Raw genomic sequence first — 13858 nt, 5'->3', positions numbered from 1 at the left:
GGGGCGGGGCGGGGCTGGGGCGGGCAGGCGGGGCTGGGGCGGGGCTGGGGCGGGGACAGGCGGGGCGGGGGCGGGCAGGCGGGGCTGGGGCGGGGCTGGGGCGGGGCGGGGCTGGGGCGGGGACAGGCGGGGCGGGGGCGGGCAGGCGGGGCTGGGGCGGGGCGGGGCTGGGGCGGGCAGGCGGGGCTGGGGCGGGTAGGCGGGGCTGGGGCGGGCAGGCGGGGCTGGGGCGGGGCGGGGCTGGGGCGGGGACAGGCGGGGCTGGGGCGGGCAGGCGGGGCGGGGCTGGGGCGGGGCTGAGCGGCGGCATGGCGGCGGGTGGCGCGGAGCGGTACTTCACGCGCTGGTACAAGCCAGGTACCGCCGGGCGGAGGGGCCGGGGCAGAAGCCGGGGCTGCAGCGGCGAGGCGGTCACTGGTGTTTGTGCCCTGTTGCAGACGTGAAGGGGCGGCCGTGCGAGGACTTCTGCGTGCTGCAGCACTCCAACAGGCGAGTGGCGTTGCGGCGGCGATTGGGCTGGGGGGACCGCCTTTGCCCCCTCCCGAGGATCGGTGCCTGCAGCCAGCCGGGGCCGCCGGGTTCCGGCACCCGGGCGGCCTCGGGCGCGCTGTGGCGAGGGAAGCGCCGCAGCGTTCCGGAAGGACACGAGAGCTCCGCGCTGTGACCCACGGCCGGCCGCACACCGATGGGCCGGGCCCGGGCAGCCCTCGCTCGCCTCTCACCCGCGGCCCCGCCTGTAACGGTCGCTGCAGGTTATCGGCGGCTGAGGCGCGGAACCCAGCGGCACCGCTCCTGCAGAAACGCCTCAGCCTGGCCCCTGCACAACACCCGGCAAACCTGGGTGTTTCTCGAATGTCTATGAAGTGAGGGGGGGTTTCTTTTGCTGTTTTGAATTCTGAAACATCAGGGCCCTTGACTGCCACTGAGCTTTAGACAAATCCTCTACAAAGTATTTTACGAGTATTCTGTATGGGGCTGTGGCTCAGTCTGATTCTTCCAGGCAGGGTAAAATTATCGGTTGGTTTTTTGTTTTGCTAGGTCTCAGCTGCAATCGATGGCAGGTTAGATGATTTGTCATCTTCCCCTTAGAAAGAGGCTGGGGGCAGACGGAGGGGGCTGTCCTAGTCCCCTGGGGCACGCTGAACGCGTCCGCCGGGATCCAGCTCCCTCTCGCGGGGAGCGGCGCGGCAGGAGCGTGCAAAGAGGAGCGCGGGGAGATGGTTCTGTGCCGCGGTTTTCTCTAGTTACTGTTCTGTCACTTCTGGTACATGGTCTAGGTTTTAAACTTTTCTTAAATCTCTGTTCATTGATGGGCAAGTTCTGGGCTCCCCCTGTTTGTGCACTCAGCAGGGTTCTAGCCCAGGAGTGAAGACAGGCCTACACTCTACTGCTGGGCTTGTCAAATGCTCCCATTTCATGACAATAACCCACATTTAGAAAAAGACTAAACACAAACAGCAGCCTAACTGATGTCCCCCAGTCACCAAAAGATTCATCACCTCTATTTGCCACTAAAGGCCTTGAGCCCTTCTGAGAAGTAGTGACAAAACCATTACTCTTCTTCACTTGATCATCTTGCGTGTCTGTCAGCCAGCAGCAGTCCCAGGGGGTACAACACAGGTGAAAGAGTTATAGCTTATTGAAAAGCAGTGGTTCTGCTTAACTAAGAAGTGCTCTGCTTTTGATGGTGTAGTCTGGTATCTGAAAATAAAGCACCTTCTGTGGGGGTTACTTCAGGTCAGAATACAACTTTCAGCAGGCAGAAGATGCCCCAAAGAAACCAAGTCTGACATTTTGGTAAAGGAAACTAAAATTCATGTCTCATGTACAGCCAAGACTTGCCCTTCATTCTCCTTCATTAGCTCAGGTAAATTGTATTCAAAGTTATCCTACTCATCCTCCATGCTGTCACCCAGACCCATCTGTCCTTGCTTCCCCCGAGCCTGGCAGGTACCGGGGTCCTGGGACTCCCACTGCAGTGAGCTGAACTCAAGTTCCTGCTAAAATAAAGAGGGAAGAACATTGTGTTTTGATTAAAGAGTGAAAGTAAACATCACCTTTCACAGCACTGAAAGTCTTGGCCAAGTGAAGTGGTCAGTATCAGTTTTTAATGCCCCGGGTACAGGCCAAGGTTGCACAACTTGCTTAGAGCACATAAGACCATGGCTGCTCACAACTACGGTGTAGTAACTCTGTTTCTTTTTGCAGAATCTGTGTCATCACCTTGGCAGAAGCCCATCCTCTTCTTCAAAGTGGAAAAACAATTAAAAGCATTAATTACCAAATCAGCGCCAACTGTAGCAGACTCCAGAATAAGGTCTCTGGGAAGTCAAAAAGGGTATGATATGGCTTCCTCACGCTTCCTTGCTTTGTTCTGAGAAGCTTATGAACGTGTGTTGCTGATGGCAATACTTTAGGAAGCCCTGTGTAATTAACAGTGTGGATATTTGTTTGTTTTTCAAATGCAGGGAGCTCAGTTTTTAACAGAGCTTGCCCCTCTGTGCAGGATATCTTCATCAGATGGAGAGGAATACACTGTTTATAGGTATGGTTATTTCCCTTCTCACCTTGACCTACCCCAGCGTTTCTACTGAACCTCACTACTTTTGCAGCTGTATCCGAGGGCGACTGATAGAAGTGAATGAAAATATTCTGAATAATCCATCTCTTCTGCAAGAAAAGGTAGGATGCTTTCTTGCTTTCTTTCTTTTCTTTTATTTCCCTGCTAACTTCAGCCTCGTGTTTTAGCCATCAACTGAGGGATACATCGCAGTGGTTCTACCCAAATTTGAAGAAAGCAAGAGCATAACTCAGGGGCTTCTGACACAGAAGGAGTACGAGGAAGTCCTGTTGAAACGTCTTCATTCTTCTGCGTGAAAGTAATGACACCATTCACATTTGTTTGATACTAAATAAGCTCCTTTTATTGTACACAGGAACTTTCATGGTATTCCAAGGCCTGGCACCTGTTTTTAAAAGTGGAACTTAAAACACTTGATTTGTACAAGAATAAACCAGTTCAAACGGTCTTTATGTTAAAACTTGCTTTTTCTTTTTCTCTGAATTCTGTCAGCACAAGTTTTTCAACAAGCACAGATGGCATGTTGGAGAGTATTTATGTTCCACAGGCAGCTTTGCCTCTGCTCAGTTGCAAGCATAACACATACAGGAAAATCATTTAAAAAATGTTTTAGCTACCACTTAATTTAGCTAAGCTAATACATTGTGAGTTTGACAAGGATGAATTGAAAACAAAAATGCAACATAAGCCTATAGACAAAGAACAGATAAACCTGAAAGTACGTATTTCACACCACATTGTATTTTCATGGCATCCTGAAATCAAATAATGCCCTTTGTACAGAAGTTTGTCAGAATCACTATCTATTTTCTTAAATTTTAAATGGTATAATGTAAAGTCTATATAATACTTCAGTGGTTCTACAAAGGCAATTCAGATTCTGCTGAGTAAGTTTTAATAAACAAGGAAGCAACAACTGCCATTGACAAATAAAGACAGTAAAAGAAAAAGGGTTTGAGTCAAGGGTATTAATCACTTAGAAACTGGAATCATGTCAAGGAGGTTAAAATTCCATGTTGCAGCTACTGGAAAAAGTGGGGTTTTTTTCCCTAGAACTACTTCATTACAGTTATAACTGACTCATAACTAAAATAACACCTCAGTGCTTTAGGCCACAGCCTTTCAGACTATATTCCTGATTCTGCTTTACCAAATACATAGACTGAAATAGGCCAGAGATGAGTTCAGAGACTTCAACAGTAGTGTTACATATAGCATATGCAGCACAAGGTTCTTTGTAGAAAATGTCTATTAGCAGCATCTTTGGATTGACACATCCATTAAGACGTACACAAGCGTTAATTACAAACCTGGGACCAAGAGTGAGCATAAGAAAAGCCTTCACATTATAAAAATAGAGAACGATCAGAATAGCTGGTGCAGTTATTGCTAAGTAGAGACATCTATTAGATGTGACAAAGGTCAACAGTTCTCATTCAAATTAACCTGGTTTGACTTTCCACAAACGAAAGCAATATTGAAAATTCAGCAAGTGTTGTTTTCAAGTGGGAGTTCCTGCATTTCTAAGTGCTGTAATTACTTGCTCTCTAAAAACGTCATGTTGGTTACGTGATTTTCTAAAGCCTTGATGCCAAGCGTCTCGGCTTTCCTTTCTGCAGCACGGGCATTTGCACCAGTTCGTGCTCTGTCTTCTCTCCACGGGGGAGCAGGTTTCAGGCAGCCATTTCCTGCTTTATTCTGTATATAGATAAACAATTTCATAAACAAACCCCCAAAGAAACAAAAAACCCACTACAAAACAAAAACCCAACATTAAAATACTGCAGATGAACCAAGTACTCACCTTTCTCAGTAGTTTGCAGCAAAGTGGAAGAAGCTGGCACACCAGAGTCATCACATTCCGTGTTTTGAAAATGCATGCATCAACCTAAACAGGACAATGAAGAGCAGAGCAAGACCACTCACTGCTGCTGTTATGCAACTGGTCAATGCATAAGATGATAATCCATTTCAAGCTTGAATAGGCAATGTTCAAAAAAGGTTCAAAAGGTTTTGCCTGCTGCCTTTGAATTTGTATAGTATGTGTAAAGCAACAGCATTCCTTCTGCTAACCCAAGACTTGAGCTAGAAAGTGGAAGGGAATGACATGCATCCCAGAGAAGGAACTGGTAATATTAAACAGGAATGTGTCTTAGGAAGGAGCTCTTGCCATCTAAGTACAATCCATCACAATTCTTCATAGTTTTATATCCTGTCAACATGATTTAGGAAGCCATGCATCACCTAATCTCTACCTTGGGACGAGTTACACTAGGGGTTGTCTCAATCTTAAAGCATTTGAGTTGATGCCACAAGTGTTCTTCAGAAACCCTGATCTCTATTCGTGTCTCAGGTCTGCAGCTCTGCTTCTCGTGATAACAATGCTGAGACTTTTCTGGCAGCTGTACACACACTCACAACAAGTACAAATAATACCAGAATAAACTCTGGGCAGTCTTAGGGTAAATTACCTACCTGCTGAGAAGCCAGAGTGTACTTCAGTAATAGCCTTTGGGATTTGGAATTTGTTACATTTAACCATCAATAAGAACAGTAACAATAATTATTGCAGTGGCAGAAATACAAATTACTTTCATTAACACTTTGATCACTGAAGTCCTTTCTCAGTGAGGTATGCTTAATTACAGTCACATTTCTCTGAATAAAGCTCTAGTGGATTACAGCATTATTACTGTAATCTAGTGGATTACAGTATTATATACAGTATTACTCTATCTCATGATTCAGCTGAAAACTCTTGCAGCATGATAAAATACCAGTACCTCTCTTTATCTAGTGGATAAGCTGAGAGAGATGATGACAGAAGGTCTTTGAAAAATGTTGTAAGCAGTAAAAAGGCAACATGGAGTAGTGCAAGCCTACGGACATCTTTACACCTATTTTAAAATTTTGTTTAAGAGCAGTCCAGGAACATGGTTTTCTTGAGGATCATCATTGTCTTGGGGAACATTTCTGTTTCACTAACAGTGGAATCCAAACCCCAAACCTTGGTATTTTTAGTAATAGGAAAGACAAAAAAATCCCATTATTAATTTTACTGATTCTTTAGACTCTGAAATTGCTACACTAGGAGCAGATAAACTGTTCCTTAAAATATTGATGTCAATGATACCTCTGTGGCCACTTGGCCAGTTATACAAAACCTGGATATTTCCGCTCCCTAAGGAAAACATTCATATAAGCCTTTAGCGGAATGCTATCCAAGCCATCCACTGGCAGGCTTCCACTTGCGCTGGCTGCCAGTGTGCCATATTTTGCCTCCTGTCCAACTCTCAGCATGAATGGTCAGGTCATGATAAATGCCACTGAGGCCCTTCTCTGGGGGGAGGACAAGAAAAAAGCTAGGAAACAGCACTGAAGAAAATCCCTTCCTGAGCCAAGACAGTGCAGTAAAAGGCTGGGATTACAGTTAGCAGTGAAGGGTGTCCCAATAGACAAAACTTTTTCAGCAAGGGGAACAGTTCTTACTGTTTGTACTTTGTACACCAGCTTCTCAAAACAGGTAAAGCACTAAACAGTTCTTGAACTAAACTCCCCTTCTACATAAGAGACAGCAATGACATATGTCAAGCAAAAATGCTTGCACAACAGCATACAACTTTGGACTTCAGCATTTTTATAGTTCTCTGTCCATCCAAGTTCAGGTGTCGGGAACTGTTTCATATTTTAACAGAAGCATAAATTAGTACATTACCATATTTCAAAACAAGTTAGGTCTTACTTTCAGGAATAGATATAATTTTTACCTTACCTTTGTAAATGTAGCACTTTTACCCTGAACAGAAGTTTTAGCTGTTATCTGGAGCTGCTTGCACATAGAGATCAGTTTTTCAGCCTCCAACAGAACCAAAGGTTTATCATCATCATGTACCTGAAACGTGTTTTGGCAAGACAAAACCACTCTGTGTTACAGACTCTGGTATTACCAGAGAAGACAACAGGACCAGCTTTCAAACACTATCACTAGTGATGAGCTGGATGGCAGTTACAGAGGTCATACATCACCTGATCAGAAAAGGGACGAAGAGCTGAAGCGAGCTTTGTGCCCTCTGTAGCAAAAATCTGAAAGAGGTAAAAAGCATGTAACAAAGTGAGCCACAATCAAAGAGGAGGCTATTTTTCTCTCTTGTTTTAATAAATAGTTTGCTATAAAGTAAAAAAGTAGCAGGAAATGTTTGTGATAGTCATATACTTTTATAATTAACAAGGCAGCAGTTTGCAGTGACTACTGCCGTAACAAGCTATGCTACAAATTGCCATTCTCCCAGTTAACCAAATTTAAAGGTTTTCTTTCCATTTGCATGTAAAAACCCCTGCCTTCTGAGTATTTTTTGCCCTCTAGCAGCTACCAAGAACTGTGTGGGTAGATACCACCTGGCCATGTTTGTTGCCCTGACAAAGGTAATCAAGTCTTCTGTTCAACACAGGCATGCCTCTTGGCAACAGCACACCACATTCCTTCCTTTGGCCCTGTCTTCTGTTAGTGTTATTCAGATTTTTGTCTTCTTTCTTCCTTTCCCATGAAAATACTGCTGCTCTGACTAGGATGGAGCATCCGTTAACACTATCCGGGACTGAGCTAAGCGACACAACGAATACTACTAATGCACTGAAGTGCATTTTATTTGCCCTAACGCCAGTTTGTTATTCCTGCTCCTAACCCTGTTGGTTTCACTAACCAGTAGTAGCTATCCGAATCTACTACTTGAACACTGATAAGCTGGCTTTCAGAAAGTATGTACCAGTTAGGCTGCTTAAGATCTACAGTTGTCAGTGTATTCATGGTACGCTGTACTTATGTGTAAGGAATGAGAGTTTTAAGTCCAATTTCTTCTTCACTCGGAGAGCCTAACTCCTATTTTGTTAAAAGTATATTACCTCTGCTTGATGAAATAAGTCTTGAGTAGTTTTCAGAAGTCCTTCTCCTCTGTGGGAAATAATGAAAGCAGAATATATGCCATGTATAGACTGTAGATTATTTTGTATGCTACTTGCACAACTCACAGTATCTCTCTCTCTACGTTTCCACAGTGTGTTTGGGGTTAGAAAAAGTATCACACATTTAGAAGATACTATGGCAAAACAAGAACTTACTACAGGAGCTGCATTTCAGAACATTACAGAAACACCTTAGTGGCTTGAGTGCTATTGGGAAAAGAGCAATGGTTCAGTTCTCATCAGCTGAACAAGGACAGAAATCCACACCCCTGGCATACTGGGTATGATTGGTAAGAAAAAAAAAATCTCAACTCTTATTAACCAAACCCCCCAAAACCCCAGTTCTTCATATAAGAAAGCTGACATTGCATGGGCAAGTTTCAGAAGAACACCTTTCAGTGCAGCAAACATCAGTAATTCTGATCTATGGTTATATACCTGTGCTTTAATTCCCTTAATTTTGAAAGCATTTATGAACATGCTTCTTAAATGTTTTCTGTACCCAAGAGATACTCAAATAGCTGTTCAGCAATAAAGAAGAAGATGTTTAGCACTATTATCAAGCAGCTTAGAAATTGACAAGAATTTCTAAAACACAGATAGAAATTAAAGCTCCTTTCTGAACTTCTCCCAGTTATACTCAGAACATACATTTGTATTCTTTCTTATAAAATCTGTTAAGGCTCTTCTTCCCCCCAAAATATGCTGCATACCTGGTAAATAAGTACATGGAGTAGGCCATACTTGACATGCCTTGACCGTGTTGCACAATCTCATTCTCCTGATCCTCCCATTTCTCTGTCTCAGAATCTACATCAGATGTGAGCAGATGCAATTCTAATCCAAGCTTTGCAATTTTTGCCTGTTCCTGTAAATGGTAACCAGACTTATGGCACTTCAAAACATTTTTCAGACAAGATTAAAAAAAAAAAAAATTACTAAAATGATGCCATCTTACCTCAGTATCTAGTTTGACTGGCTTTAATGCTTTCAGATTTGCATTATGCTTCTGTTTAAAACAAAAAATAATACTTTTAAATAAAAGGAATTAGTAGCCATTTTACTAACAAATCATCAAAGATGGCCCTATAACTGAGAGACAGGCTTTGTAGGAGAGTTCCAGTGGTTCAGACAAACTTCTCAGTAGAAGCTGAGAAGCCATTCTGATCTGGCTATCCCTCTGGAACAGCACCTGTAAACTGGGCCTGTGCCTACAGACACCCCAAAGTTTCACGGAAAAGACCTCTCTCAAAGTTCAGACTCTACTTCCTCACATAGTATCATCTCTTCCCCTCACCCTCCAAATCCTCAGTAACACCTAGGACTAAAAATCAAGTAGTACTGCACTGATTTGTCTATTGAAGATGATACTGCTGTTACAGGGACTTGGAAGCTGACTTATCTAGCAGCAAGCTGATCCAGAGTAGAACCCAGGTAAAAGGTAGTGGAATGATGCAGCTCATTATTCTGTGCTACTTCGTTGAAGCATCTGGAAACAAATACTGACACCTTGGTCCTTTTTATGTGCTTCCTTCTTTTATCTCCCTTCCTTCGTTTATTTAAGTCATGAACTACCAAAACACTGGTCTGGTTGCAAGCCAAATGTAGTCTAAGATTAAATACTAATTAGTGGTACTGATGTGGGTGGAACTACTTATCTGCCAAGGCAGAGCTTGCCCACTGCTTAACACACATACACAGTAACACACAACTTGTTTCAAATCGATTTGCATGTAGAGAGCAGCAATTCCTGGCATTAACTTCACGTGCTGGTGCTGTCACTGTGCAAAGACTGAAAAAACTGACAGGCACGGGAGCCACAGTCCACATTCAGAAACTGCACTGGAGTGCAGAGGAATGGAAAGTACAAAGCTGCTGTCAGAACTTAGAGAGCTATGAGGCATTGGAGGAGGCTGGGTGATAAGAGTGTAGGACTGAGATCCTTGTCTGAGAATCTGAAAAGAGCTGCTATTCGTTAGTAGGAGTGTTTGGGCAAATTAAGCTCAATAATGCCTGCAGGGAAAAAAAAAAATGAAAAGCACACTATTCATTGTAGACAGCATCAGAAATAAGCTCCAGGTGCAGCCTCCACCTCTCACTTCAAGAGTCTGAACAAAAATAAAGTACTATTATTGAAGTTCTCACTGCAATTTGCTGCTCAGTTTAGCCTTCATGGCATTTTCCCCATCCCAAATATTCTGAATCTTACATCTACCCAGATTAGACACTGTAATTCTACCTGGGTATTAGAAATGCTGATCTGATATTGAAAGATTTAGCAAAAAGTCTAAGAACTGATACTCCTCATTATCACTTAAGTTTGGCCATATTGCATATTAGAGATGTGACTCAAGAAATGCTCGTTTTAAGGCAGAGTCAAAAGAAGAAAGAAATACAAAGCCAAACTAGACTTCTACGTAAACTCAAACTTTGGGCTACAAAGTATGGCAAATAATGAAGCTGCCGAGTAAAGGGTACTCAAGAAAAGTAGGACTCTGGTACAGGCAAGTTTTTCTATCCTCAAATGACTACAGAAACCTCAGGCTGTCAGACTTTAGTTTTCTCCATTCTAGTGTTCACTCACACTATTTGAATGGGAGAATTGTTAAGAATTGCATAAGCAGTTATTTTGCTTTTAAAACATGATTTGACATCTAATACTGTGGAGAAAAATACACTTGGGCATTGAAGCACACATGAATCATCACTACTGCTTTGTTCTCAACTACAGCATGGTCCAGGATGCCACTCATCACCAGCAAACAGCACAGTCGCAATTAAACAGATGTAGAAAAAACATGCAATCTAATTGGATTGACAGGAACAGCCTGCCTTCTGTGCAGGGACTGCGTGGGCACCAGCCTGGCACAGCAGACTTCCAATGGCAGCAGGGAGAGAAGAGGCAGTACCAAAAAACATTAGTGCACCAGGCAAACAAATTACTCTGTGAAGAAACTCTTTTATCTTACAGATGTAACCCACATTTTCCATCTACTTCCAAACTGTAGGTTAATTGAAACTCCCCCAAATTTATGCATCTTGTAAAATTCAAAAGAAGGCAGCAACCTTTCAAACAACAACAAAGCACTGTTGCAATCCTGGGAACAATATTTTTATTGAAAGTACTTTTAAAAGACATATGAATCAGTAAGTGGGAATCTGAATTTAAACTTCTCTCTTCTTTCTATGTTGCCTTTAGTCCAGAAGCTATGTAGCTCAGCCAAACTGGTGAGGGACAAAAACCTTATGAACCAATCTGTTCTCCAGGCCCAATATTTAGTTCCATAACCATGAAATTCATTCATGCTTACACAGCCTAACAACACATTCTGTTTAAATCTACAGGTTGGCTTTATAATGTATGACCTTTTCTCTTTTCATTAAGAGTCTGAAGTAGCATATTGTGTTTGAAGTCAGAATTGCACAACAGGAGACAGAATCATTTTGCACCCAAACTCCTCAACACTACAGGTTAAAGAAAGAACGTAAAGAGAGGAAGAAACAAGCTAGAGCTTATTGTACCTTCTGAGATGATTCTTCCTCATTTTTGTACCCGTGAAAAGATTCAGTACGCAGCAAGTGAATCAAATGACTACTTACATGAGTTTAGGAAGTTTTCTAACACACAGATCTCTCAGAAACACAAATGTAATACCAATTACGACCATCTACGGGTAGCAATTACCTCACAACTAAACCTGGATGTTTGTTGTAGCTTTTTATTTCTCTATAATAAAAAATGAGATCAAAGGAAGAAACAAACTCCCATTATTTGAAGAGCCAACAAGCTCGAACATGTCACTCTACTCCCAGTAGGTCAATTTCAGTAATGTCAAAAAACAAACAAACAAAAAATCAGATTACAAAGATTTATTTTCAGTCTGTTGCAATGTATTCCTACTGTTTTCATAATAATGCTTTTCTTATTTTACAGCATGACAGTTGAGTACATGGCAAAAAACCATCATATTAATGAAGAGGAATTAAAGCTCATGTAAAATCAAAGTGATTAGAGCATATTCTGTAACTGGTTACCCTAGTCTTCTGTATTTTGTAACTCATCTAAAAAACTGACAGAGTTTGATATTTCACTGACAGCCATCTGGTCAGGATGCACATTACCAAGAAAGAAGTTGACTTGTTAATAGCAGATACAGAGTAAATACAACAATCCCAAAAGCAACTTACCCCTGGTCTGGGCAGTGATAGGTAGACACGCTTCTCTCCTATGAAGAACACAGACATTTACACCAAAATTTGTATGCAGATTTTAACCAACGAGATCACATGCCTTACCTGTACATCCTCTTCTTTGAATACCGCAGAGGATTCCCTCTCTGTCTCATGCAACCAGAGACAAACCAAGAGCCCTGTATTGTTCAGATTCGAGCTCTCAGCATCTGGCCATTAGGTAAGCTTCTCTGAACAGTCTCCCTCAATCAGATTTTTAGTCCCCTGCATGCAATCCACAAGTGACTGAGTCACTATCACTACATGCACTTGTTTTGTAGCAAAGTACAGAGCATACCATGGTAGTTCCATCTGAGGTTTTTCTTGGCATGAGTCAGATGGTCTAAAATTCGAATTAGATTAGAGCTCCAGTTACCAGAAGACTTAATTATCTACAAAGACCACAGGTACTACATTTGTTACAATAGATTCAGGAAAGGAAAGTCTGCTAAAAATAAAACAAAATCTTGAGAGCTAGTGAAAAATAGATTTTACCTGAAGAAACAAAGGACTAGTATAATGAATATTGGTATCAGGTTTGTGTAGAGATGATGCATCCCAATAGACAAAGGACAAGCAACAAAACCTGCTACAATTGCTACTTTCTCCTCTTGTCTCATTGCTTCAAGAAATTCCATTCTGAGTCCTCAGCACTTTTTAAAAACTATGCTCTTTATATCCCGCCACCACAGAAAAATCATGAGCTCCATATTTAGGCATTTGACTCCCAAAGAAACCAAATTTCAGTAAGCTGACAAGTGTCTGTCGACCCACTTGATAAGTATGAACAATGTAATATTTCCTTTCTAAGATTGCAAAACTGGGTAGGGGAAGGAAGAGGCAAAGAACAAAATGAGCTACCAGGACACAAGCTGCATCCAAGCACGACTTTTCAATAAAGGCTGATACAAATTACAAGAAGCGATTTACAACATCCTATGTATCAAAACATCAGCTAAAGGGTGTGTAAGAAAGCATGTAAGACATATCAAGAACAAAAGCTAAAATAATGTAGTGCAAAAGATGTCCTTGGTGCTCTGTAAAAATCTGTTGTGACATGTTTAAAAAGTTCAAATACAAAGCTTTGACATAACAAAAGGAATACCAAGTCACACTTAGTGGACATAACACACACAAAATGACATTCAGAATTATGGAAACAATGTAAAGAGGTGGTAAATTGAAATGAGAAAAAAAATGGTTTTGCTCTTCAAGCAATTCCCATTATTTGGCTTTCCAAGTTTTAGTGGCTCACTACAGTCAGAAAGAGAAAATATCTCACTATTTATTTCTCGGAACATTTAAAAAAACACCAAGAAAAAACAAACAAACAAAACCCCAAACCCAAAAACCCAAACAAGAAACCCCACTTCACTGGAGCCACAGATACCAGACCTTCCAAAATCATTGATCAACTCAGGCTAGAGATAATCCTGCTTCATCAGAAAATATATTGGTGCAATCACAAGATTCGTATCTGATTCCACTAACAGAATATATTTTTTTCCAGCTATTTTATTTCCTTAGTTTGCCAGTCAGAACTTTGCTGAAATAGCAAAAGGCTTTTCATCATATTCTGACCTTCCTTTTATACAAGTCTGCCTTTGTTTTTCCTAATGTGTTTTCTACATGTTTTCCTCTACAGGGGGGGTTGGACTAGATGGTTTCTAAAGGTCCCTTCCAACCCTACCATTCTGTGATTCTATGGCCCTCCCAAATCCTCACAGTCATTAACTCCTCACAAATCAAGCAGACAAAAGAAAGAGAGGGCAGAAAAGGAAGTTATCTTCATAAATCATTCTCCCACTTGTGACCAAGTTACAAGGGAGCAATCTAGGGATTATTTGCATTTCTCTCTAGCATGATGAAACCAAAAAGTTGGGGGGTGGGGAGGGGGGAAGATATCCAACAGACCAGATCAATAAGAGATATTTTTGTTAGGTGATTAATCTCACAGAATCATTATGGTTGGAAAAGACCTTTCAGATCATCAGGTCCAACCACTAACCTCACATTGCTAAACCCATCACTGAACTAAATCATATCCCCTGGCGCTTCATCTATGTGTCTTTTGAATAGCTCTAGGGA

The 13858-nt window shown here is 42.0% G+C and overlaps 2 protein-coding genes across 2 annotated transcripts in view; one reads left to right on the top strand and one right to left on the bottom strand.

The window, feature by feature from the left end:
* The first annotated feature begins 300 nt into the window (after positions 1-300).
* On the top strand, positions 301-3029 carry ABITRAM (actin binding transcription modulator). Its single transcript, XM_061994993.1, has 6 exons — positions 301-357; positions 438-489; positions 2209-2338; positions 2469-2545; positions 2613-2682; positions 2749-3029. Exons 1-6 carry the CDS (start codon positions 309-311, stop codon positions 2875-2877), a joined length of 507 nt encoding a protein of 168 aa, XP_061850977.1. The 5' UTR covers positions 301-308; the 3' UTR covers positions 2878-3029.
* The window catches only part of CTNNAL1 (catenin alpha like 1), a 59767-nt gene continuing 48806 nt past the window's right edge, over positions 2898-13858 (bottom strand). The window contains exons 12-19 of the mRNA XM_061994992.1: positions 11729-11766; positions 8499-8549; positions 8254-8408; positions 7481-7529; positions 6608-6664; positions 6354-6473; positions 4386-4469; positions 2898-4279 (exon numbers count right to left, since the gene is read on the bottom strand). Of these exons, the coding sequence (XP_061850976.1) occupies positions 4118-4279; positions 4386-4469; positions 6354-6473; positions 6608-6664; positions 7481-7529; positions 8254-8408; positions 8499-8549; positions 11729-11766 (716 nt within the window). The 3' untranslated portion in view covers positions 2898-4117. The remainder of the gene's footprint in view (positions 4280-4385; positions 4470-6353; positions 6474-6607; positions 6665-7480; positions 7530-8253; positions 8409-8498; positions 8550-11728; positions 11767-13858) is intronic.

This window comes from Colius striatus, chromosome 4 (assembly GCF_028858725.1).
Source record: "Colius striatus isolate bColStr4 chromosome 4, bColStr4.1.hap1, whole genome shotgun sequence".
NCBI classification, from domain to species: domain Eukaryota; kingdom Metazoa; phylum Chordata; class Aves; order Coliiformes; family Coliidae; genus Colius; species Colius striatus.
Note: the sequence above shows the minus strand (reverse complement) of the source record. Positions and strands in the feature narration are given on the sequence as shown.